The sequence below is a fragment of the Pomacea canaliculata genome, linkage group LG5 (assembly GCF_003073045.1).
Source record: "Pomacea canaliculata isolate SZHN2017 linkage group LG5, ASM307304v1, whole genome shotgun sequence".
NCBI lineage: Eukaryota > Metazoa > Mollusca > Gastropoda > Architaenioglossa > Ampullariidae > Pomacea > Pomacea canaliculata.
In genome coordinates, this window is record NC_037594.1 from 5923136 (window position 1) to 5947486 (window position 24351).

Genomic DNA, 24351 nt, shown 5'->3' on the forward strand with positions numbered 1-24351 from the left:
ATCACCAATCTTGGAGTTTCCTTAAGGACTTAAAATAATAAAAGACATTTTATTTCGAGAAAATGAAATTTTATTACAGAGGAAGTTGATAAGTCTGACGAGGGGTAGAGATAGTGTTAGGTATTTAGGTGCAAGAAGGTAATTTCTGTTCTCAAGAAATGTTTATATGAAATGAGTAAATATGCGAGAAGTCCACGAAACACTGACCACTATTCAAATGTTAATTGTCTTGAGTTTCTCGTGGAACTGTGTGCAGTTATTTGTGGAAGTTTCGTGCGGACTTCCGACGGACTCTGTAGACAGCCAGGCCTCGTGTTCCTACGTGCAGTGGGGCTCTGACAATACCTTGTTTCAAGCCCCCTCGCGATGGACAGTCTTGAAAACAAGCAAACATGCACATAAACCCAGTGATACTGCAGCACAAAGCAGCAAGATTATGTGGCACAGGCGTGATGGAAAAAAAAAAACCCCAAAAAATCTTGTCAATGAACAGATAATCCCAAGAAATTGTAAGTAGTTAAGTTATCCTTTCTGAACTGGAGTTTCGTGAACGACGAGGACGACGACGCTGCCATAGTTTAATAGCGAACACAAGTCCGTCTTTACACCGAATGATATTTATCACTGGTGGTTTATAAGGACTGGTGATTCAAGTTCTTCTGTAGCCATTGTACACATCTTTCTCCCAACCGACAAGAGTTCACGGTCACCACAAAATGTGTGTCACACCTGTTTTAGGCGTTGTCTGATCAGCACTGACCTGCTTCCTCCCTTACAAATATCAACCAGACCATGACAACACTTTCAAGGGGGAAAATTCCAATGTTTTCTTCTCACCGTCACACACCATAACCAGTCGCCACAGACACTAAACCCATGGCACAGCCGGTATAAGGTTATTCGATCTGCAAGATAATCTGAATCCTGTACAGCAACCAGCCGAAGGCAGCATGATTAAAGTAAACAAACACCAGCACAATCGGTCCACCCGTATTTCTCTCAAAATTCCTCCACAACCAGACGCTGTGGCCTCAACCGCACCCCTGTAGTAGTGTCAGGCACTGAGGGTTTCGTTCCACAAAGCTACTTCTGGTCGACCACGTTGTGCCTAGTCATGAGGTGTATGGAGTAGTAGTCCCGCCGGTTGAAGTTGCGGCCGCAGAAGCGGCACTGCAGGTAGAAGGTGCCCTCGCACTTGTAGCGGTGCCGCATCATGTTCTGGCGGTACGCGAAGGTCTTGCCGCACTTGCGGCAGCTGCTCGCGTCCAGCGACGCACAGCGCGGTGAGCCAGCGGGTCCGGACGCGGATGGTCTAAGTCCTCCGTTGGCCACGTGCCGGTGTTGGAGCACCTGTGAACCCGGGTACATCCCGTGGCTCTCCAGGCCTGCAACAAAGGACCTGTGAACGGTCTGTGAGGGGATTCTGTGGCCGACCCCCGGACCTCGCCCGAAGCGGTGCACTGTGGGACTTGCCTGTCTCAACGCGTCTCGATTGACTCCAGGAACTGTGAAGAAAAAAAATGTTTCAGTACAAACCCGTCTACAGAGGACACTAGACAGCACACCATTCCTCGACTGTTACTGACATCATTTCACAGACTTAAAGAATAGCCATCTGCCACGACCTTGTCCTTTGAATAAATGGCGCGGTTGTTTGTATGTTTACACGTGCATTCAACTATTTGTCAGGCCTCCAAAATAATACCAATACTTCAGATGACTGACACTAAACATCCAAATCATTAAGTTCAATCTAAAATGCTACAAAGTTTTTCTATTCCTTACCTATAAGAGATAAAGCAATATTTATTCCTTGTTCCTTCTTAACTTTTTAAAAAGCTACCAAAGGGCGGATGGAGCAGGAATCGAGCTGTGAACGTGTGTGTGGAAAGTAGATAACATAATCTACAAACTGTGGGAGTGATATACATATATCGTTTAGAGTACAGACTATCGCTTAACCATACCTTTACTTATCGTAGATGGTTTTCACCATCTTCCCTAAAGAACTGTGTGTTGAGACATTGTTGTATGAATATAATTATCTGTGTTCTATTCCGTAAAATCCTGAGCAACTTGATAACATGTGGACAGCCTCAGACAATCGTTTTGTTGTGTTGAAAGAACGGTTATGGACGTGGTGTGTGTGTGTTGCTCTGGGGAGAGCGGGTGTCTGTGACTGGGGAGGGGCAGACACTTGTCCTTTGGTGCAGCCAGGCCACAGTTTCGCTGAAACTTTGCGTGTCAGGCCCAGGGGCAAAACGTTTGACAAAAGATTTTCTGAGCACAAAGGAAAAAGAGACCTCACAGACCTTTCACACTGTAAACTCTGTTGTCAGAAAGTGACTTGTGTCCAGTCTTCTCTAGCACTCACCTAGGTAACCAGAACGGTTCCAGCACATACCACACGAGAGTTTCACACTCAACCACTACTGCAACTCTAGACAAGGGGCCACACCAGGCAGTTCTCGCTTATCATCAGTCCGACTGTCACAGTTTGCTCTTTCAAAGAGAAATATGTGACAAAAACAAATGCCGTAACAGGACAGAACATCCACGCGTCTTCATAAAAAATATTTGACTTCTGCTGACTGGCAGTAGAAGATGTTTCCTGATAGCTTACAATATTCTCCCAACGGCGTAGGTCAGCTACAGTATTCAATATTTTCTTTAAAAAAAATTACATAAAACCTTTAATACTCTCAATAATTGTTGAAACAAGGTTCCAGACTACCGCAGAGAAAGACACTTCAAGAATGTTTGACTGCATTTAATGATCTATTTTCAATCGATATTAACCTCGTTCGAATCTCCTTTGACACCAAAGAACAAATAATTGGTTAAAAAATCTTTTTATTCCGGTCTCGCAGTGCATGCGTTGGAATTATGAAAAGAGAGAAAGAAGAACACAGAACGGAAAATACAAATGTCGTAAACAAGGTTTTGTTGATGATTCCTTTCATCTTGCAAACACAGGGTATGAACAGTCAACTCAACAATCAGCAACCAACAGCTGCAAACAACCTGTAAACACAACTAGATGTATTTGACGATTGTACACAAATAAAAGCGTGCAGCTGTTAAAGAGATAACTTATAGAACCGTGAGACATTCAATATCTAAACGCAATGCCAGATGTCTGGAAAAGCTAAAATTCACAAAAATTGCTGCTGATAAATTTGTGATTGTAATAATTCAAGAGCCTCAGCATACATGTTTAACCGTGTGATGAAACAAGAATAATAAATGCTCATGAAAACACGCCTGTGCAGTAATCTTATCTGCAGACACTGCACATCAACAAATCAGAATTATGAAATCTAGGTAACAAAAGCCGGTTTTTCTTCTGTAATATTTCAGTGGCCAGCGAAAGAGTGGAACAGTTACTCCAGACGAGCACATACGCTATGAAAATAACTCAAACTGTAATGTCCACAACAACATTTAAGCTCAAGTGTATTTTCCGGAAACTAACTTTTCACGACCACCAATGATAACTTAGAAGCTTCTTTAAACAAACAAAAAAAAAGAATAAATATAACACATGTCTTCCTTTGTTCCCTACAGGCAACAGCCATGGCCACATCAGTCTGTTGTCTCCAAAGCCGAACTCCTGTCTTGTCACTTTTCTCACCCAAGCACTTTGCTAACTTGACAGTTGCTCTGCACCATGTTCACACAGCTTGATTTTGCATTTGACTCTTTAAATGCACTGCAGTGAATCAGAAGTTCAAGTTGTTGAATTATTATCTCGTGTCTAGAATGTTGTGAACGAGGTTCAGGTGAATCGAGTACAGATCTCGTCGGTGATAGGGTTTTCCACACACTGGACATTCCAGGTGGCAGCTGCCTTCACACAGCCGCCGATGCCGCAGCATGCTGAAGCTGTGAGCATAGGTCTTGCCACAGCTGCGACACTGGTACCGACAGCCTTTAGTCTCTTGTGTTTCTTCACTGGCAAATGGCTTTGAAGAATGTCGTTGTCCACGTGGCAGCATTTCATTGGTGCACATGTGTGAAGATGATTCTCGCAGATTAGCGATTACGTCTGTATACAAGTCTGTAAAGGAGACAGAAAGAACGAAAAAAAAAAAAAAAAAAACGAGAGAAAAGATAAAAAAAAACAATGCAACGGTTTTTTTTTCTAAAACTAAATATTTTGATTAATATGGAGACGAACCCAGGCTTTGACCCTTAACATGGATTGCATGCTCCTGACCTAACATATATGGATGTAGCCATGCGCGGATAGTTCAAGCAGTTAGGACAACATACTAAACAACATGTGGGCAAAACGAAATGCTTTTGTGATGAAGAGCACGTAAAGTCGCTTGTTAAAAAAAGCCTCACTTTAACAGTGTTAAGAACATGCCTAGCATAAAACAAAATATCAATGACTTTTTCCAAAAAAAAAAAAGGATCAAAAGGAATTATTCTGAATAGTGGAAAGATATGAATATGTATGGATATTGCTCGATCAAGATATTTAAAATAAAAAGTTTGGACTGCATGCTATGGCAGGCCTGCTGTGTTTACACCAGGGACTCGAGATATCAATCTCTCCGATTCTTTCCAAACCTTTTGCTTTTTTTCCGTTAGCTGACAGCAACCTTTGCAACTTAAGTAAGGTCCAAGCCGAGTCTCAATCATTAGAAGACATCACTTGCCACAAGACACGCGAAACGGTTAGAAATAAAAGCCTCCAAAATGCCCACCCAGCCTTTACTTCTGAGCATTAATATTAATTAAATTATTCATTAAATGATAAATTATTAATGTGAATAAGACTGTTCCCATTTCTCCATATTATAATTAAAAAGCGAGGACGCCTTCGAGTTCACATACCGGTATTCTAATCACTAAACTGTCGTTCCCGCCGAAAAAAAAAAAAGGAAAGAAACATGGGTAGACATCGGAAAGAGTAAAATGAAGCAATAAAAAAAAAAAAAAAAAAGAAGAAAAAAACCCAACTTCATCTTTCATGGGCTCTTAAAAAGGACAGACACTGACCATAAAAACACATGCCTGAAAAGCTCACAGTAAACATTATTTGGGTGGACAGAGAAAAAGAAACTCTTCAATGACGGCTCGAGAATTACCAAGAGCTAGCCATTGAAAACTCCTCTTACCCAGCACACCCCAAGTTTACCACATGAACATCTTGCCACTGTGAATAGTGTAGTGAACTGTAAAACAATTCAAAATGCACCAACTGTGGTGTCTGTGATATCCCAATAGAACGGAGTAAAACTACAAAAGAAAGAGCAAGATGCCTCCAAGTCACCGCACACAGCAAACTTCAAAATGATGGATTCTATATGAATTCCTCACCCCTAGCGCCAAGTTGGGAAACAATCTTTATCCAAAAGCAAATGAAAAGAAACGTATGTGTGAAAAGTTCATGCCTTCTTTTGCTTGCACAATACAGAAACAATCACTGTAAATAAAACTGATCTTCCACTTTCTGTTGTTGAACGTTTCTCTGCTAGTGTGGCTAAATAGGTGCACAAGTAGGTTCACTTTGTTTTAAAATGTATTTTGGTTTACCAACATCATTGGTAGTAATTAAATCATGGTTGTCATTGTCGAAATGTTCTTTTAGCCTTGATCATGGAAAGGTCAATAGCCTGGTGTTTGGTAGCCAGGTGCTCGTTGTAGCGATCTCCTCGGTAGAACCGCACTCCACACAGGTGGCAAGAAATATCAAAAAGACCTTCACACCACTTGCGATGTCTCTGCATGGAACTGCGATACAGAAATAGGCGGCCACACTTCTGGCATGGAAAGCTGGGCCTCTGGTTTCCAGGACTATTGTCTGCTACCTCCACCGGTTGTCCAAATGATTCTGCGGACTCTTCTGATCCCCTTTTACCACCGTCTTCTTTAGCCTTGCTTGGCTGATGCAAGTCTGAAACGGTGTACAGGTTTGTTAGGACACATTTCTTCCCCTAACAAAATCCGAACACGTAAAACTTGGGACATACACTTTACGCTGATGGACAGAATGGATGCTAAAATGTCTGGCTGTTGTCCTATAACAGATGATAATTAAAAATAGCATTTAGACTGAGTTCTCTTCATGATCACATTCTTTTATTTTGGTCTAGCTACCAGTAGTGATTTTATATGTACTGTCCCTCCTTTCCTGGGGAATTAATTTTCGATTTTGTTAGAAAGAAGTCAACTTCATGCTGGTGTTTTGAGAGATTTCTACAAAGTCACCAGTATGTGTACTGAGGTTAAGAACCAGGACTAGTACAAATGCCTTTGTATTGTTTGCAGTAATGTACCTCAACATGTGCACAGCTGCATCCTTGTACAATACTTGGTAAAGTAAGTGTTTAAGTGTGTAAGAATCTAATATACAACTACTAACCAAAACATTGAAGTGACCTTTATTTCCCTTTTATACTTCATTTGGAAGCTATTTCTTTGCTCACAAATAACAGCAGACTACCAATGAGCGCTAGCACACGTGTTCATTCCCATGTTTAGGTCGGAATGAAACAGAAAGTTTGTGCTTGCTAGTGTGAGAAATGAAATGCAAGAAATGAAAAACAAGTCTAACAAAATCTGAGGGTGATAAAGTCACTTCATCGTGAAAGACCCTCTGTCTTTAAAAATGTCAGCACAAGAAAGCATGAAGTCAAAATGCAAGCAAATTATTTAACATTTAACTTGTGTTGGTCTTGTAATGCCATAAAGCAACAAACAGCTTTTACAGAAATATGTTCTGACTTATATTCAAAGGCATGTGTGTGTACTATGACAGACGGGTGTGCATGCATTGTTCACATTCACTTTAAAAAAAACACCAATAGAAGCAAACATCTTCGACTCTTACTTTATTTTAGAAGAGTAAGGAAAGACTTGATCATAGAAGAAATGCCAATTAAACAAATCAAAAGCTTCAACCCTCAGTGAAAATGAGTCCTCATCATCCAAGGATTATAACTAGTCAAAAAGGCAATCATAAAAATAGTTTATGACACCGAGTATCTAAACGAAACACTGAGATCTTTGCACACATCATGCCCAAGCAGTTTGTTGCAAAATCATACAGCTGCTTATAAATATAAAGGTAAGAACTCAATACTATGCAAAATCTACTTCTTCTCAACCCAACGGCATGATTTTATGACTTACATTTGTTTTGGTGCCAGAGTGTAACCTGGAGGTCCTAGCTCTTTGTCAACATACTGATGTCTGGCTAACAAGTGTTCTCGATATTTGTCTTTCCGGTGAAAGACTCGTCCACAAAAGATACATGCTAACCCTGAGCGCCCTTCACATTTCTTGCGATGCCTGCCCAAGCTGCAGGTCTGTGCATACCGCATTCCACACTTGGGACATTTATAAGGTTTCTCCGGTGCCTGCTCTACATCACCAGTTTCTTCATTAAACCTATGTGGTTTGGATTTACCCTTAACATTTGATTTATGTGGCACAGGAAGTGAAAAACCCAGAGAAGGTTCAAGGTCTGATGGGGCTCCTGAGAAACTCAATCTGTTGGTCAATCCTGCTGTCATATGTGAATGTGTGGCCCAAGCATCGGGTGCAAGGAAAGATGACTGCGAGGGAACATACTGGTTAATGTCACCAGAAGCAGGTAACAACTGGGCACTGCCGGACGTGAGACTTGACAGGGCAGTACTTGCTGCCCACGCGACATCTGAGACCTGGAACACCGAGCTTTGGGAAGACTCGGACCCCTCGGACTGATCAGGCTCAATCTTGATGTTGAGCGTTGATGGATTTGCAACCGTCCTCGTCCGTAAAGAAACTGCAGAGAAGAAAAGAGTGTCCAGTCAGCACGCAGCGTTTTCACCTATGCGGCACGAGTCTTTATCAAGTGACAAGAGATTAGGATGCAGCACAGGAGAGCAATGACTGTAACAGTTCCTTGATAGCATCAATACACTGCTTGAACAGTTTCTTGGACAAAAGCCACAGCATGAGATACGTAAAATGCAAGAGTTCTGCAAGTCTCATAAACCTCCACTCGTGCATTCACTCTTCCAAATATTACATTTTTGTTTCTTTCTTTCTTTTCAATCTAAGCTTTAAAATCAATAGCATATGCTCTTGATTTTAAAAACTACCTCTTAAATAGGGAGTACCTAAAGTAAAAACAATATTTTTCTCTGAATCATCAATTAATGTTTATCTGTGTGGGATAAATATTTCCTTAATAAGAACCCCGAATTTCTCTTTTATTAGCCAATCTTGAAAACCGTATGGATGAAATAAAACTCCCCAGTCACAGCAAAACAAAAATCATTAAGTTCTGTCTTTGCTTTTAATGTGCTGGTGAGTGCATGGAGGAAAAGACAAAAAATCTCATTTAATGCAACAACTTGTGACTCTGATACAGCCACATTAAGCTATGAATAAAGACTTTATGATAGTTTTGCTTCTACTTTTAAATAAAAGTATGGCAGAATACCCTTCTTTTAGACATTTCTTTGTAGCTGGTGACAGTATCACTAAAACTGATAGTACAGATTATCGAGTTACTACTTAAGACTGAATCACTTTCTGTGAAATGTGTTAATAAATGAAACAGACAACAGAAATGTGACATAGCTGATAGTCCATGCATGAGCACTGAGGATTAAAAGGGGATGAGACAGAATGGACCTTAAGACTGACAACTCCAAGACATCCAAGTTTCTAGTGTTCAATGGGTAAAGCACACACAGGTTTTCTTTCAGTCAGTTGTTTATGAAGACACATACAACAGTGAAAGACAACCATACAATAAATGTTTTGTGGCACAATTCACTGGAGTCAAGAATAAAGATTCACGTTCTGGGACTTAATTCCCCCAGTTAGTTGATGATGTAAGTGCAATGCACTTGAGAGTCCAATTCAGAATGGCTTACAATCTATTTAAAGAATTAACACTACAATATCTTGGCTGAACTCTTTTAAATTTTAAATGTGTGAAATACATTTTTTTTAAAAAAACCATATGGACTACATCCATTACACAACCATCTGGTTTAACTTCATGCTGGTATTCACAAATTGAGTTGCAATCAATATTTTAAAGCTCCTGAGATGTATTGACATAAGATAATTATCAATAGGTCATCTGCTTCTTTATGTTAGGAAAATAGATTTTTTTTTAAAAATATTGCTTTTTATGAAGTGGATGATTGCACACACTTCTACCATGTTTCTCAAACAAGGTAACAAAGAAAGCTGTTCTTTATGACTATCTACATCATTAAAGTCAGCTTTGAACCGAGATCTGTGAATGATGCCATGGTCACTCACAGGATGAAAAATGCTCCCTAAGAAATTTTAGAGACAACAAAGCCCATCATTCATTTAGCATGCCTTCTTGTACACAGTAAATGATGTTTTAATAATGTCTCAGAGATAGCCAAACACATTATCCATTTAGCATGCCATCTTGCACACGTTTGGGGGCTGTTCTAATATCAACACCATGCATTGACATCATATGAGCGTTGATTATGTCTGCACGGAAAAACACTGCATTGCAGAGGGCACAATGCATGGGCCGTGACTTGTCACACTTCCACCGATGACGCTGCAGTGACTGGGCCAGCTGGTAACTGCGTCCGCATCTGGAACATTTGTAGGGCTTAGAAGGGTCTGTGGCGTTATCCACTTCTTGAGTTCCCAATCTTTGTTGTCCCCTTTCTGTTTCCTCCCAATTTTCACTCTGAACAGTCACAGCAGATGCAACACCCTCTTTGGAATGACTCTTTGAGGCTGCCCTGCATTTAGAGATGTGTTGGAAAAGCACTTGAACACTTGAGCAGTAGAACATACAGCGCTTGCAGTAGGAACCATGAGCTGTTGTGGCCTGAAGAGAAACTTGCTGCACAGGGATCAGTTCTGCACTGCCCTGCCCAAGTTGTAGGAAAGGGCTACATGCATGCTGACTCACCACTGGGGAATGAGAAACATAAGGTCACCATCTTCATCAGATTTTAAAAAAAGAGCTCAAGGCAATCTATAATTATGTGCCATAGGGCCAACATTACCAGTAATTTTCAGTCTGAGAAGGAAGGCAACTGCAGTTGGTTTACTAAGAAAAACAGTGAAATATTCTCAATGGTCCAGTGACAGGGAAAGAATGCTATATGAAAGACACAAGAATGCTTTTGGATTTGCCATGCAATGCAGAAGACTTTCGCATTAACAAAAATCAGAAAGGTATTTTATAAACAGCAAAATGAATTTAAGCCCATTAAAAATAATCCAAACAGTGTGCTACGAAATTCTAATAGGTAAACAAAACATCTACTAGGGAGCCATCTTGACCTTTTACTGACATGCATCAGAAACTATGATGGTTGAAGCAGCTAGGAAAATAATTTTTAAACTAGAGATAATGAAAAAGATAAAGACAAAATGCTGCATGAAGATTGCAACTGCTGCTTCTGACAATGGATGTCAATACATCTGATCGTGTAACTTGCTTTATCTCCCAGTCCTGTTAAGCCCCATACTTTGATTACTAGTTTCTATCTTTTGCCACCTAAATCTTAAACATAGTAGCCAAAAGGAGGGGAAAAAACTGGTAACATTAGGACATGGATGATGATAAACTTTCACAATTTCTGCATTTCTTGCAAAAATTATGATTACCACAGATACCAGTTTATGTGCCACTATTAGGCTGATGACTATGCAAAGCCCACAAACTGGCAAATATGTCAATGTGACTTCTTCTTCCACCAGTATCAAACATTGTGAAGGTGATCAAATGTGAAATGATGACTAAATAAATGGATTAAAAGACAATCTGGTCCAATAACTTCCTACAAATATTGGGATTTAATTTTTATGTATCTCAACGGCAACTTTATGGTGGTTTAATACTATATTCATTTTTGACAATATATGCAACTTATTTTCTGTCTCTTATTCTACTTAAACCACACCTCCAATGGTACACTGTGAACTGGAGCAGCAAGAAAGGTCACATTTTCTTTGAAGTGAAGTTAAGGAAACTTCTTTTGGGCTTTGTTTTTGAAATAAGGGACATCATCAACACCATGCTTTGTCCTCATATGGATACAATAGGAATCCATACGGTGGGTGACGTAGTTGCACTGAGGGCACACCAGCATCCTCAGGCCTTGGCACTTCCACTTGTGACGATTCAGACTCTGAACGTGCACAAAGGACTGCCTGCATGTGGAGCAAAAGAGGCTAGCCTTTGCTGCCACTTTTTCCTGAAAAACTAAAGAAGAATTCTGTGGTCCCGCTGCACTAGGTTGATAAAAGTTCTCAGAGTCAATGACTTGTGGATGGTTAGGTAGTTGGTGAGGCCAGGTGTGGGATGGTGAGATCTGCTTCTTGCAGAGTCGAAGCGAAGAAATCATGTCTGCACAAAAGAGATGATGGCAGAAAAGCAAATGACAGAAAATGTCTTTTGGATTGACAGAAAAAGGCAGGAAAGTTGTGTGAAGACTTTTATAAGCAGGAATTGGTAAATTATCATATATATATATCCATGACCCCAGTAGTTGGAGGAGGGCATGGGAGAAGGAAATGGCTACAATAACCAAGTAACACTTCGATTTTTGTCACCTGATATTATACCATTCTTTCTAGTCCTCTTAAGAGATAATACTTAAAACACAAATCGCAATATATCTTTGACCTACAAAGAGTAAACTCAAGTCATTTTAAAAAATGTGTGTAACAAATGACATTTTACTGGATGCTGTAATCAACAGTAAAACTAGAATAAGTTGCTTTATCTCCACTTATTTGAAATATGTGTCAAAATGGTTTTTAAAACAGTTCCACTAGTGTATATTACGACTTTACAATAATTATTTATCTTTAAACACTACAAGAATGCAATGCATGTGTGAATATATTAGGTGAGTATTAGTGCTTTCTGGATTTGATGAAATTTAAGTAACATACTCTGGTAAGTAAAATGACGAGGAGTGAAAGTCTGTACTTACTAAGAAATATTAACTAATCCATCAATGTAAGCTCAACATAGGAAAGTAACTTTGTCCTTGAACAGAACACCTAAAGGTCTAAACGCCATAATCAAAAGATTAATGAAAATCTTTGCCTGTGAGTTATTTAAAATACTACATTACAGTTATCTCACAGAATTACACCAATAAACTGTCAACACCAAATCCTGCCATCACAGTTTACATGATGCTGATAAAACACAAAGGAAGTTTTTTATTTGTTGACACAAAGGAAGTGCTGAATATTGTTCACATTGCAAGAGTTTCTGGAAGCAATAAATCCTTATGCACTCCATCTTTGATACTTGACACAGCAATAGAAACTGAAATGGTCCATCTGCAGTGGAGCTCCAAAATGTAACTGTACAAATGAAACAGTCCATATAGTATGATAATACAAAGACACTGTCGAGACCAGTGTCTGCTTCAGGTAGTGCCCCATTTAGTTCTATGAGCAGAGCAGCAAGAGAATGAAATGAAATTATGAGTGGCCTCTATAAAACTGTCAGGCCATGCACCCTGAGCATATGTGCCTTATGATAGTCCAACCGGTGGTTAACACGCCCACAGATCTCGCACTCTAGATGTCGCAAACCAAGACACTTCCATTTATGGCGTTTCAATGTGTATGAGTAGGTGTAGCATTTACCGCATCGGTCACACACAGCTGGCTTTTGCTGCAGGTCACGATGGGCACGAGCCAAATGAGCCTCCAGTGCTGTGACACAGGACAACATCGTACCACATTCTTTGCACTGAACAGGCCCACGAGATACTTTCCACTTGGTAACCAAGTTTGGTTGGGTAATATCTTCTGCTTGTCTCAACAAGCTGATGTCTCCACAAAAGCGAAATGCTGAAGAGGAAACGGAAACAAAGTTAGTTCTCACTAAACTGTTATAATTCCACGCAAGAAAAACCTAAAGGTCAAACCGAGAATACTTTTTATTTGTTAATAAAACCAGCAGCAAAAGAATTTAATGGGTTGGAAACATGGATGGGCATAAAAACTTTCTCTTCTCAGACATACCACACAAACAAAAAATTAAAAAAAAACATCTGGAAATAATATCAAACTTCAAGTTTACTACAAACATTTGTTTTTTTCTGTGTGTACATGAATGTAACTTATATGTGTGTATCTAAAATGTTACAGTATAAACTAATATATTTTGAATGAAATGAAACCGATTGTTACAAATAGGATTATAAGTAATAGAGAAATAATAAAACAGCTCATCAATAGTTTGTAAAATGAAAATGGTGTGTATTCGTAATTTAAACACAAACTCTGTTATGTTGCCAAATCTGTAAGTAATCTCTTCCACATCCTCCTTAAACCAGATCCTTGAAAAAAATGGAAAGAAAAAATCCATATCCCAATGTCCTATCGAGCAAATAACAGTAACACTATTGGCATGTTGCTAGTAATCTTTTTTAGCAAAGCCATTCAAAGCAAAGGGAAAATGAAGGACAAGGAAGGCCCTTTCAAAAGCGTGTGAATCACTTTGATATTTCAATTATTCCAAGCAAAAAAGACAAACAATGAAACAAAAATGAAAGGGTAAATAATACTCGCATCTCCACAATGAAATACTCGAAACCTATTAAAATCTTCCCAAAATATCTATTCACAGGTCACACACCTGCAAAAAAGTCCACTGTTTACCATTCACAAATAGTTAATAATACAGTCTGAAACTATGCGGCATGTTTCCTCATGTGGAGCTTGTACGAGTCAATCCGATAGGTAACAAATCCACAGATATCACACTCTAAGTTTCGTGTGCCAGAGCACTTCCACCAATGACGGCGAAGAGTTCTTGGGTAAGTGAAGCGTTGGCCACACCGTTCACACTGGAAAGGCTTGAGAGAGGAGCCCTCACGCCAATCATTCTCACATCTTTCAATGATGATCTCTGATGCATGCGCTGAAGACAAAAAAACAATTCGGAGTTTGATGACTGTTGGTGCATGTATCCATGGACTGGAGTTTCATACTGTCTGCTAGCGCTTGTACACTAGAGTATGACCAAACAGGCCCAAATGGCGTTGGGCATGAGCTACTTTCTTTGTGCACAAATTTAGCCATATGCCATAAAACTCACTGTATAAATTAACATGCTAAAGGCGAATCAATGATATATTAACAGAGCTCCTACATGTCTGACCACTCTGAAAATACAGACCTTTTAGGACCGTGTGAAACCATTAGGCAAGATTTTTGTCATCAGCAGACAAAACAAAAGATTGTGTACACTATCCATCAACATATAATTTTATCGCTGATATAATTTGTCACAGATCTTGAAATGATGTATGTGCATTTGACAAAAAAGTGTTATTCCCCCAGGATCATCTGCTTCCAGAAAACTTATATAACTTTGATGTTGGTTTCTGAATCATGCAGTGTTAACAGTTTAAACACACTAGGAACAACTCTTTTCTTTCTTTTTGCAAGGTCCTGACTGCCTTTTGTATGGACGCATTTGATAAAAATAAATAATTTTGAGGCCTTATTTTGCCCACCTACAAAACTATAAGCATCTGTACACAGTTCTTGAAGAAAGCTAAATCTCTGAAGGAAAGGCACTTGCAGATGAAACTTCAAGCAAGAACTAAAAGAAAAAAAGCCAATCAGTAAGTTTATGCCCCCTGAATATTTCTAGATATTTACAAGATCAAATAAGAGATTCTGTCTCCTATCAATGCACTTCAAATGGATATTTTTTCATAATTATTCCACCCCATAGAGTGTTTTACATCTACATAGTTTACTACACAGTTCTTTTTGCCTTTTGTTTTGTCGTCTGATGTTGATTTTAAACTTTCATTTGATTTGTAATTTTCCCATCTATATTTCTTGGTTTTTTTTTTTCTGATCAAGTATTGTTCTATGTGCTGCAAACACTGACTAGTGTGATACTGTGCTATAAAGCTCCAATATTTTTATCACTATTTAGTTCACATCTGCATGCATTAGCTGGTAAGGCAAGTGCAATTATTTTTAGGTTAAAAATTAATTCTTTAAAGTCAAGTTGCAACAGATCAGATATACTCCAAGACCTAACACCTATCACTGATTCAGATATTGTCCGATACTTGAACAAAGAAAATGCTGAAACAAGCTACAGTTGACATCTGCACTGTGCAGAGTATTTTGCTTATAAATGCTGCTTTTATCTGAAAGCCTGGACAAGTCTAATTCAGTGTGGTAATAAAGCACACTTTCCGTCTCTTTCCCCACACATAACACATTCTGAATACAAAAGACAAGAAATAGAAAGCAGCATAAGGAAAAGAAATTAGACGCACATTCTTCCACAATCATCATTGCTGATAATGAAATAACCAGACTTATTCCTCCTCTGCCTAGTCAATATTAGTATCAGCATCAAATAATAAAATGTATTTAGTTTAAAAATAGCAGCTAGCTATGCAAAACAGGAACATAAAAAAAAATGAATGCATCTGCAAAACACTATCACAAATGTGTTTGTCAGAAAAGCTGCTTTTTGTTAATGTCATGCTGAGTGTTAAGGTGTAGCTTGTGGTGGTCAGATCTGTAGGTCACATGTCCACATTTATCACACACAAAGTTACGTGTGCCTTCACACTTCCACTTGTGCCGCAACAGTGAGTGGTGATGGCTGAACTGCACTCCACACACAGAGCATCTAAATTTTTTCTGGGAACTATCCAATGCCCCACTGCCTATCCCTGATAAATCTTTGCTCCAACTTCCACCTTTAGCTCTTCGCCTCTCTGACAAAAATATGCAACCACGTCTTTGATCAGACTTCCTGCTTCCAACACTGGCCTTTGCAATGCTGGTTGGTGAAGAATGAAACTTTGAGGTGTGAGTATTCAAGTCTTCTGATGAGCCAAAATACAGTTTGCACTGAATGCAAAAGAAATCTGATGAAATTTCATGCAGCCCTGCTGAGCTGTGTCCCTCTTTACCACTTTTTGGCAGTCTGCTTGGTGCCCAGTCAGAGACCTGTCCAACCTGCAAGCCTATGGGCAGTATGGTTCCATGGCTCCTTCTCCGGGTTGAGAACCCGTGAAGTCCTGAGAAATATCCCGATGGAACCACAATGCGATCTGTGTTCTGTCCTTCCAGGTCTGCATAAGGTGCAAGGTGCAACTGGTCTGAACAGAAAAAAAGATCCCCAATAAACCCACACTGACACCAGCTGCTTCAACCATGAGGAGTGAAAAAGTTAAAGTTGCTATCTCTGAAATGCAAAAATGTGCATATGCATGGAAGCATTGTCTTCATTTAACACCCCTTGTAATAACTTGCACTGTGAAAAAAAGTTGTTTCACATTTATCCTTAAATTGCTTTGAATTCAACTGCCTTAGCAAACCATTCTGTTCAATATCCACACCACCCACTAAAACAAAAACAAAAAAAAACAAAAAGTCAAAGTTTTGTGTTAGGACTTGGTGATGGTTAGGATCCTGCTGACCTGAAATCTACTTCTTCCCCTCAATACAAACCAAGAATTTCAATGCTTAGGTACACTGATCACCTCTCTGTTACTTCTGAGCAGCAAGGTGTTTCTCTTTCTCTGGGCATTTGTGGACATATATTTTGGTTTTGTACTTGAAATTCTTTCCACAGAAGTTGCACATCACCCTCTCACCCATACCATGAAAGCCACGCATATGCTCTTTAAGCGCACACGTCTGGCTAAATCCTCGCATGCACAAACTGCACATGAGACGGTTGTTGCCATCACACTTGACTTCATGGCTGCGAAGAAGTCCAACATGCATATACCTAGCATTGCATTTTCTGCATGTAAGCCTGTCTGAAGCGGATGGTGGTAATTCTGTGTTTGGAAAGAGACCAGGTGATGAACTGCTTCCAACCCCTAGGAGTAGGGGATTCAGATGCCGGGTGTGATATTGCCAATTAGAAGTCTTGCTGGTGATGGTGGACAAAGCTGGATGCAGGATTGGTGCTGAAATAAGACACAAATTGCTTGGCTGAAGCTCACTTGTGTGCGCGCGTGTGTGTGCATGTGATCTCAACCACTTAAAAGACATTGTGGAGGAACAAAGAATTTACAACACAAAACAATAAGAAAATGTCTTCCTTTGCCCAATGTGTACACTAAAATACAAACAAACAAAAACCCACTTAAGATGTGAGTCACCATGTCCTTATTCTGGCATGCATACATGAAAGGAAGAAAGACAACTGACAATGGGATGTTTCTAGCTTTTTTGCGCTTAGTAACTATACTTGATCTGAAACAACTTATGAAAAAGGGAAGGTGTGCAGGTGCTGATTTGTAACAAACATTTAAAGTTATAACAAACATGTTTACAATACTGCATGATGTTTCTGCCCCCATCATTGTCGAGATACTTTTAAGTGTACTTCAGACAGCTCTTCAATCTATTCATATTTCTGTGAGGTCCACAAAAACTTGCTCAATATAAAAAAGTAGCACAATAATTTTAAAATGATCAATATTATTTCAGAAAATTGGTCAGAACAGCTAAACACATGTTTAATGATAATTTCCAAAGAAATTTGTCGTTTATGTTTCCTAAACAGAGATTGTGAGAGTGTACATTAAATGTTTTTGCATTTGACTACAACCCACATAACTTAAATTTTTAGTTTCTACCTATCAGCACTTTTAATCATGGCATGGGGATCAACAGTAAACAACTATTAAAATTTGGACAAAGTCTTCTGTGCAGGGAACTACCAACTCTTAATCTATAATTAAAATGAAAGTGGTGTGACAAGATTACAGCTGCAAGTCTGAACAGTCGAATGGCAACACCTTTCCAGACTTGATGACTGGATATACTAGTCAACATCTTAACGATTTTCATACACAAAAATGTGTTGTTATTTTTGTACTTAAATTTAAGCATGAAAAATCAAGATAAGACTTTATTTCAAAGCTGAAATTAAGCTATAAACATGTTATTTTACAAGCATCTTTGGGCTAAAAAATTATATATAATCTTACAGTTTTTAATAAGTTTTTCAAGCTATACTTATCTCATACTTTTTATTCAATTACAAAACAATCTAGTTTTGGTTGTGTTCCTTTCACTTATTTATCTTTTTTCAGGTATAGCTTTCAGTAACAAAAAATATGGAAGAGTGGTTAACCTGCACGTCCATCGGTACATGCCCACGCATATGCACTTCCTCACATGCATTTTATCAATACTTCTGTTATGCCTTCTGATGCTACATTCAAAGAAACTGCCATAGAGGGTAAGGAAAGGCCAATGTTTTCTGCTGATAGAAGCCTTCACAACTGATCACTGATAACAAAACTATAAAATGCTGCTCTTCGGTTGACTTTCATAATAAAAATATTTAAAAATGCATTTTTAAAGCAGCACTTACACAACTCATTCTTAAAGTCTTAAGCATAACTGACCTTTGTGGTTCTGCATGATGTTTACAAGAACAAAAATTTTTGTTATTTTTAGGCTGATTCTTCCTGCTTTTGACTTCACGCCAATCTGTCATTATTAAATCAGGATGCAGGCCATGATGGTTTCTTAAGTGTGTGAATACATTATCTAAGGCTAAATCACTAGTTCCTATTCAGAAAAAGCTAACCATGTCTACACAAATCTTATCTTCGGGCTCTTCAGAGTTCTCAGATATATTACATTTTTTTTCATGTGTAAATACTAGACCAGTTTGAACACACACAAAAAAAAGGCTTGCAGATAATAAATGAACACTGGATGATCTGCCAACATTATGTAAAAGCCCCTAGTCCATTGCTCACCAACTTCATTTACATCAAACTTAAAACTATAGCATTTCAACTCCATCTTTCCACTCCTTGCAAGCAAGCATATGTTTGTCCAAAGCACTCCTTGAACGAAAAGATTTGGAACAAAATGGACAAGCCAGTTTCTCTCCTATACCATGTTTGTCACGTATATGGGTACGCAAGTTATCACTGCGGTTAAATGTGCTGTCACAAAAGTCACAAGGATAAATAGTAGCTTGGTGGCACACTTGATAGTGTCGCCCTAAATTCCTGGCCTGTTTTATCATCTTTCCACACTCTGGGCACGTCAACTGGACCTCGACTGGTCATGGTGCTCACAACTGAATGCTCTTCGTCTGCTGCAATACTTTCAATGCCTGTTTGTATGTTTACACCAAGGGTGCTGCAATAGCTCCTAGAATTTTTTTTCATCAAATGACTGGAGACATTTTCATGAGAGTCCACATCAAACCTGCTGGTCAAGACTGTATCCACTTCCAACAGGAGCTCTCTTTCCCGCCTAGATACAGCTACTAAATGTCCTAAAGGTGACTTTTGGAAGTATGGAGCACAGCTTGCTTCTCCTGTCTTCCTCTCCAGCAAGTGATCAGTGACAACTGCAGAACAGGAAGTCAACACATATTAATCTAGGTTAACCCTTTTAAAACAGATGCCTGGGCTGATAGGCCTTTAAGCGAAAACATGGTTTTCCATTATATTCTTTTGAATTTAGTCCATTAGACAGCACTTATTTTAAATCATGTACAATGTTACATTATGGTATCATTTCACTAGAACCATCAGCTGTCAATCTATCTTACTGAGTTATTCCCACCCAGATTCACAAACAGTACCATCTTGCACATTCCCATAACACCATGCAGATATTTTTCAAATCTTGTTTTATTTATTGCACCATGGTGCATGACTCTCTAACTCTTTCCTACTCCTGAAACGCAAGCCACATTTATTACACAGCAAAGACTCTCGAGCAAAGTGCTTGTCACGAAGGTGCCGAAGCAGGGAATCACTGCGAGTGAATGTGGCAGAGCAAAGTTCGCACGGATGGATTGTAATGTTTTGCCGACACACATCTTCATGTCTTCGAAGGTTTTTTGCATGTTTAATTTTTCTACCACAATTTTTGCACTCCACAAGCCTCTGCCATCGAGAAGAACGACAGCATTCGAGGTCAACTTCAGCAGGCTGCAGCAAGCCATTGTTGGCAACACGGGCTTCTGAAAGCTGTATATTGCAATCATTCTGCTGGTCCCCAGTCGCCTGAGAAAGCTGGAGTCTGCCTACCTCAGAATGAGCCACAGGTGAACAACCAAGACCTAATGTCTCCCTTTTCATCGCTGGGATTACCAACAAGCCACCATCTTCAGTGCCCATGTCAAAAGATGAAGTAGAAAGATAAGTCAAGTTGCTCGCGAGAACTGCAGAAAAGAAAACAAAGTCCTATTCACTTTTGCGCTTTATAGAAATGACAGATCGGCCAAAGTGCTCACAATCCAACAGATAATTTATGTCGCTATTGCTGGAACATGAGTTTAGACTTGTACTTTTTTAATTAAGAAAGGGAACTGCACTAATTATTAAAACAAATTAGTAAACTTAACCACCACCATCACAAAAAAGAAAAATGGGATAGCAAATTAATGATGCAAAAGTATTAAATACAGTCTTAATGTTTTCTAAATCAAACTCAGTTTTTGAAATTATCTTGGGACTTGCATATGTTTTGGAGGATGGAAGCAGGCGAAGCAGATGATGTGTCAGCAAAGCTTCCATTCCAGGTCATACACCCAGCAAATAAACTGCATTTACCCAACCAAGTTTTTCCTCCTGTGCCCTTAATTTCCTTTGACTCCTACTGCCAGTCATTCCAAACCATACTAAGAAAAGTGCATACTTTGACACTTCTGTGACTAGCATAGCTGTCTTCATTGATCCAATGAGCAGCAGAAAAAAATCAAATCCTTTAAACTGATGTCAGCTGATTTTAAAAGTAAAATTAGAAAGTGCCAGTGGAAAGAATCCTATAGCAACTTTTCTAATCCAAGCACATAGTAATCCAGTAAACTTTGTCACCTCAAGCAAAAATGACCGGTGACTTGCTGACTGAATGTTTCACATATTTTGTTAAATCAGTTCATATAGTGATTAACACCGCCTGATGCTAGCCTGCCTAGTGTACAACCATTTTACATACTGCAACATGTTCAGATGAAGGTGTTCTGAAATATAAAAGCATATACCGCTTTTTCAGCAAAAAATGGGGCTCACTTGTTATCGGTGTGCTACTGATATATTTTATCCTGCACAAAGCAACATAAAACCCACAGAAAATGTTTCTTGCCTTGTCATAAGCTATTCTGGATTTATTTTCAAATTAAATATAAATGTGTTCAAATATCCAAGAAATGCAAAAGCACTACAGTGTTAATGCACGAAATCTATTTAGGGACAAGAACACAAATTTTCATAGAAGTGTTACAAATATGCGTCAATGAAATCATAGTTCAGCTTACAAATAATAATCAATATGTTCCTACATTAGAAAATTAAGACGAGAGAGTAGTTGTGTTGAGGCAAATAAACAATGAAATGTGGATGCAAGTGCAGAGACAGAGATTTTAAAATGTTGTTTTTCCTACTATTAAACAGAAAATGTCTTGACTATTCTTTATGATTCTGTTCACAGCTTCAACACTGCCTGATGTTTTATTTGCCATCAAAACTAGCGTAAACAATACATGCTTAAGCAACACTTACAGATTTTATACACATGCACGCACAAAATAAGGAAGAACCCAAGTTTTTAGAGAATTCTTTACCAAATGATCAAAGCAAGACAGACTAAGCACACAGTTAACTCCAACCTGCAACTTTACCAAATTTCAATAATCAACAATGACAACAAGATAAACGAAAGATGCCAGTTCTCAATGATTTTATGCCTAAAGGATAAAGCACAATTTCTACAGACGTACACAGCATATCTTTTCTGTTCTCTTAATGTTCTCTACCCTAGTCTCTAAATAAAACTCCATATGGAAAAATATATACATAGCTATGGGTGCAAATACTTTATGAAAAGCATTTTCATTTGACTATTCTTTCCAACAATACTACCCTTCTGCAATCAGACAAGAGGCAAATTAGAACTTAAAACAAATCTTCACACTATGAATATACAACTGTTTTTGACTGACACTGGTTGACACATTATCAACTTGATGCTGAGCAAGAAAGGCAATGTTCTTCCAACCTAATCTTGGATCGAAAACGCTTGCCACACCAAGCACACACAAGCTGGTCACCTACTCCATGCACACGCTGAATGTGTGTTTTGAGGTTATCTGTACGAGCAAATGCCTGGTCACAGTGTGGGCATGGTATCAAAGAGCCATGCCCACACATCTTCTGATGCCTATACCGGTTACTGTCATGTCGAAACACCTTTCCACAGTGAATACACAAAGACTGGCGCAAACTGTTGTCCTGTAGACCATCACTAAACATTTGCTTCCTAGTTATTTGATTAAACCATGCTGTATCATCTGCTGGCTGCAGTACCCATCCATGATCATATAGGTCTTCGTTATCTTGAGTAGAAACCTTTGTAACAAAACCTTTACCAGATTTTTCACATGTGATCTCTGTTCTGGAATGCAAACTGAGGAATAAGTCTGAAGAACTCTCCAAGTAGACTGAACTTCCATGTCTTGAACTAGATACTGCAGGTTGCTTCTTATGTTCCTTTATGTTTTCATTTTGAGCCCCATCACCAACAGGAGGCCTACATTGGAAGGCTGCCAAAAAAAAGCATTTAACAATTATTGTCACCAAACAAAATTAAGCAGCACCTTGTCCAGATGGCTCAGTGATTCTCATCAGCAAAGAAATTGGATAGGTTCTCCTTAATGGGGAAAAAATATCACATTCTTTGTAAGTTTGCACTATTTACCAGAGCTGCTGCTATGCAAACGCAAAATTGTAACAATTCATTAGGGGCCTACTTTTGCAAAAACTTTAATCCAATATTTCAACCAAGCAGCAGATTTCTATATAACAATAATGCTTAATTTTTATGGTAATACTATACCCACCCTCATCTTACAAGATTCAAGGTGTTTATCTAATGTCTTCTTTGAACGAAAACGAGCTCCACAGTAACCACAAGATAGCTGCTGGCCTATTCCATGTTTTCTACACATATGCACTCTCAGATTGTAGAAACTGACAAAGGATTCTTCACAATAATCACATGTAACAACGTAACCTCCCTTTGATGTGAGCTTTTGCTGTGGGCTTGTAATCTTCCCTAGAGTGATGCCAGTAGAGCTCCAAAAATTTTCTGCTGCTAAACTGCCAACATCCGGATGTTGTGCCATCACCACTGTCATCTCATTCTCTGTTTGTGACTGCTTTTTACCTTGCACAGTTAAGACATAATAGTTTGACAACTGGTTTGTAAACTCAGCAGACCTGCTGTAGCTGGAATTAGCAGTGTACACAGGGAGACCTTGTGCTATGTTCTGCAAGATGGGCCCTTAAATCCCCATTGTGGTAAAGAATAACCTCTCTCTTTTTTCAACAAAGCTGACATTTTATGTTCACAGTAAACTATGTTCTTACATAATACACTATTCCAAAAAATATCTTTAAAAACAAAAGCTAAACCATGACACCTTGCAGCTGAGTTTCTTGTTTTGCTGAGGGAACTGCACAGGGCAGTATTTCTATCCAGATCCTGAACAGTCTGAACAGAAAAATCTAAGGGCGCTACAATTATATGGCAATGAACCCTGCGGATTTTTAAGCCTTTTTGCAAACCATCAAGTGCTCGTCTAACCTGACTTTGGAACGGAAGCGAATACCGCAGAAAGAGCAATTTAAAGATGGCCCAAAGCCGTGCTTCCGCTGCATATGCTGCCGAAGATTATCTATACGAGAAAAGGTCTGGTCACAGTGCTCACACGGGATGAGGCAAACAGCCATGCATGTTGCCTGGTGTCTTACAACACTTGAAGTTCGTGTAAATGTTTTGTTGCAACGCTCACAGTGCAAGCTACCAAGTGGTTGCTCCAGTTCATGGCCAGCACCCTTTGAAGGCGGACTTTCTGCTTTTTCCTGCTCTGCCATCAACTTTGGTGGCTTCTCCTTTAAATACAGTGAAGACAAAACTGCTGAGGATACTTTCATCTCTCTTTCAGATGAAGAAGATCTGGAACCAGATGATGCTGTATTTACTGGCAACATTTCCAAAGTATTGGGCCATCCTGTGAAGTCAAGTCCAAGGTCTTTGTTTTCAAGCAGATCTTTAAGAGGTCTCTCCATTTCTAGTTGTGGCTGCTGATCCTGAGCAACACAGATGGTTCTTGGATTTATCCCACTCGAAAAAGCTGCACAAAGATGGGATGGTGCGAAACAGTGTATATTATATAGGCAAATATCCCTCCCATTTCTAAAAGAATTGGTACTTCAGGAGCCTTGATTCTCACAATTCATCACTATCTTTGCCATGCCTAAAAAAAAAAAAAAAAAGAAAAGCAGCCAGTTACTCTGTCACACTTCCTCATAACTGGGG

General features: G+C 39.1%; 2 protein-coding genes across 4 annotated transcripts in view; both read right to left on the reverse strand.

The window, feature by feature from the left end:
- Positions 1-7789: 7789 nt before the first annotated feature.
- Positions 7790-24351, reverse strand: part of LOC112563527 (fez family zinc finger protein erm-like) — a 44019-nt gene continuing 27457 nt past the window's right edge. For 2 of the 3 annotated variants that reach the window (XM_025237478.1, XM_025237470.1), the window contains 2 exons: positions 12634-12840; positions 7790-9927 (listed from right to left, as the gene is read on the reverse strand). In XM_025237478.1, the coding sequence (XP_025093263.1) occupies positions 9401-9927; positions 12634-12840 (734 nt within the window). In that variant the 3' untranslated portion in view covers positions 7790-9400. Of the gene's footprint in view, positions 9928-12633; positions 12841-21576; positions 22574-24351 lie in introns of those variants that run through there. The other variant, XM_025237472.1, reaches the window with a different exon arrangement.
- On the reverse strand, positions 13051-18959 carry LOC112563535 (zinc finger protein 324A-like). Its single transcript, XM_025237560.1, has 2 exons — positions 18408-18959; positions 13051-16136 (listed from the first exon to the last, which is right to left on the reverse strand). The coding sequence occupies exons 1-2, from the start codon at positions 18421-18423 to the stop codon at positions 15484-15486; spliced, it is 669 nt and encodes a 222-aa protein (XP_025093345.1). The 5' UTR covers positions 18424-18959; the 3' UTR covers positions 13051-15483.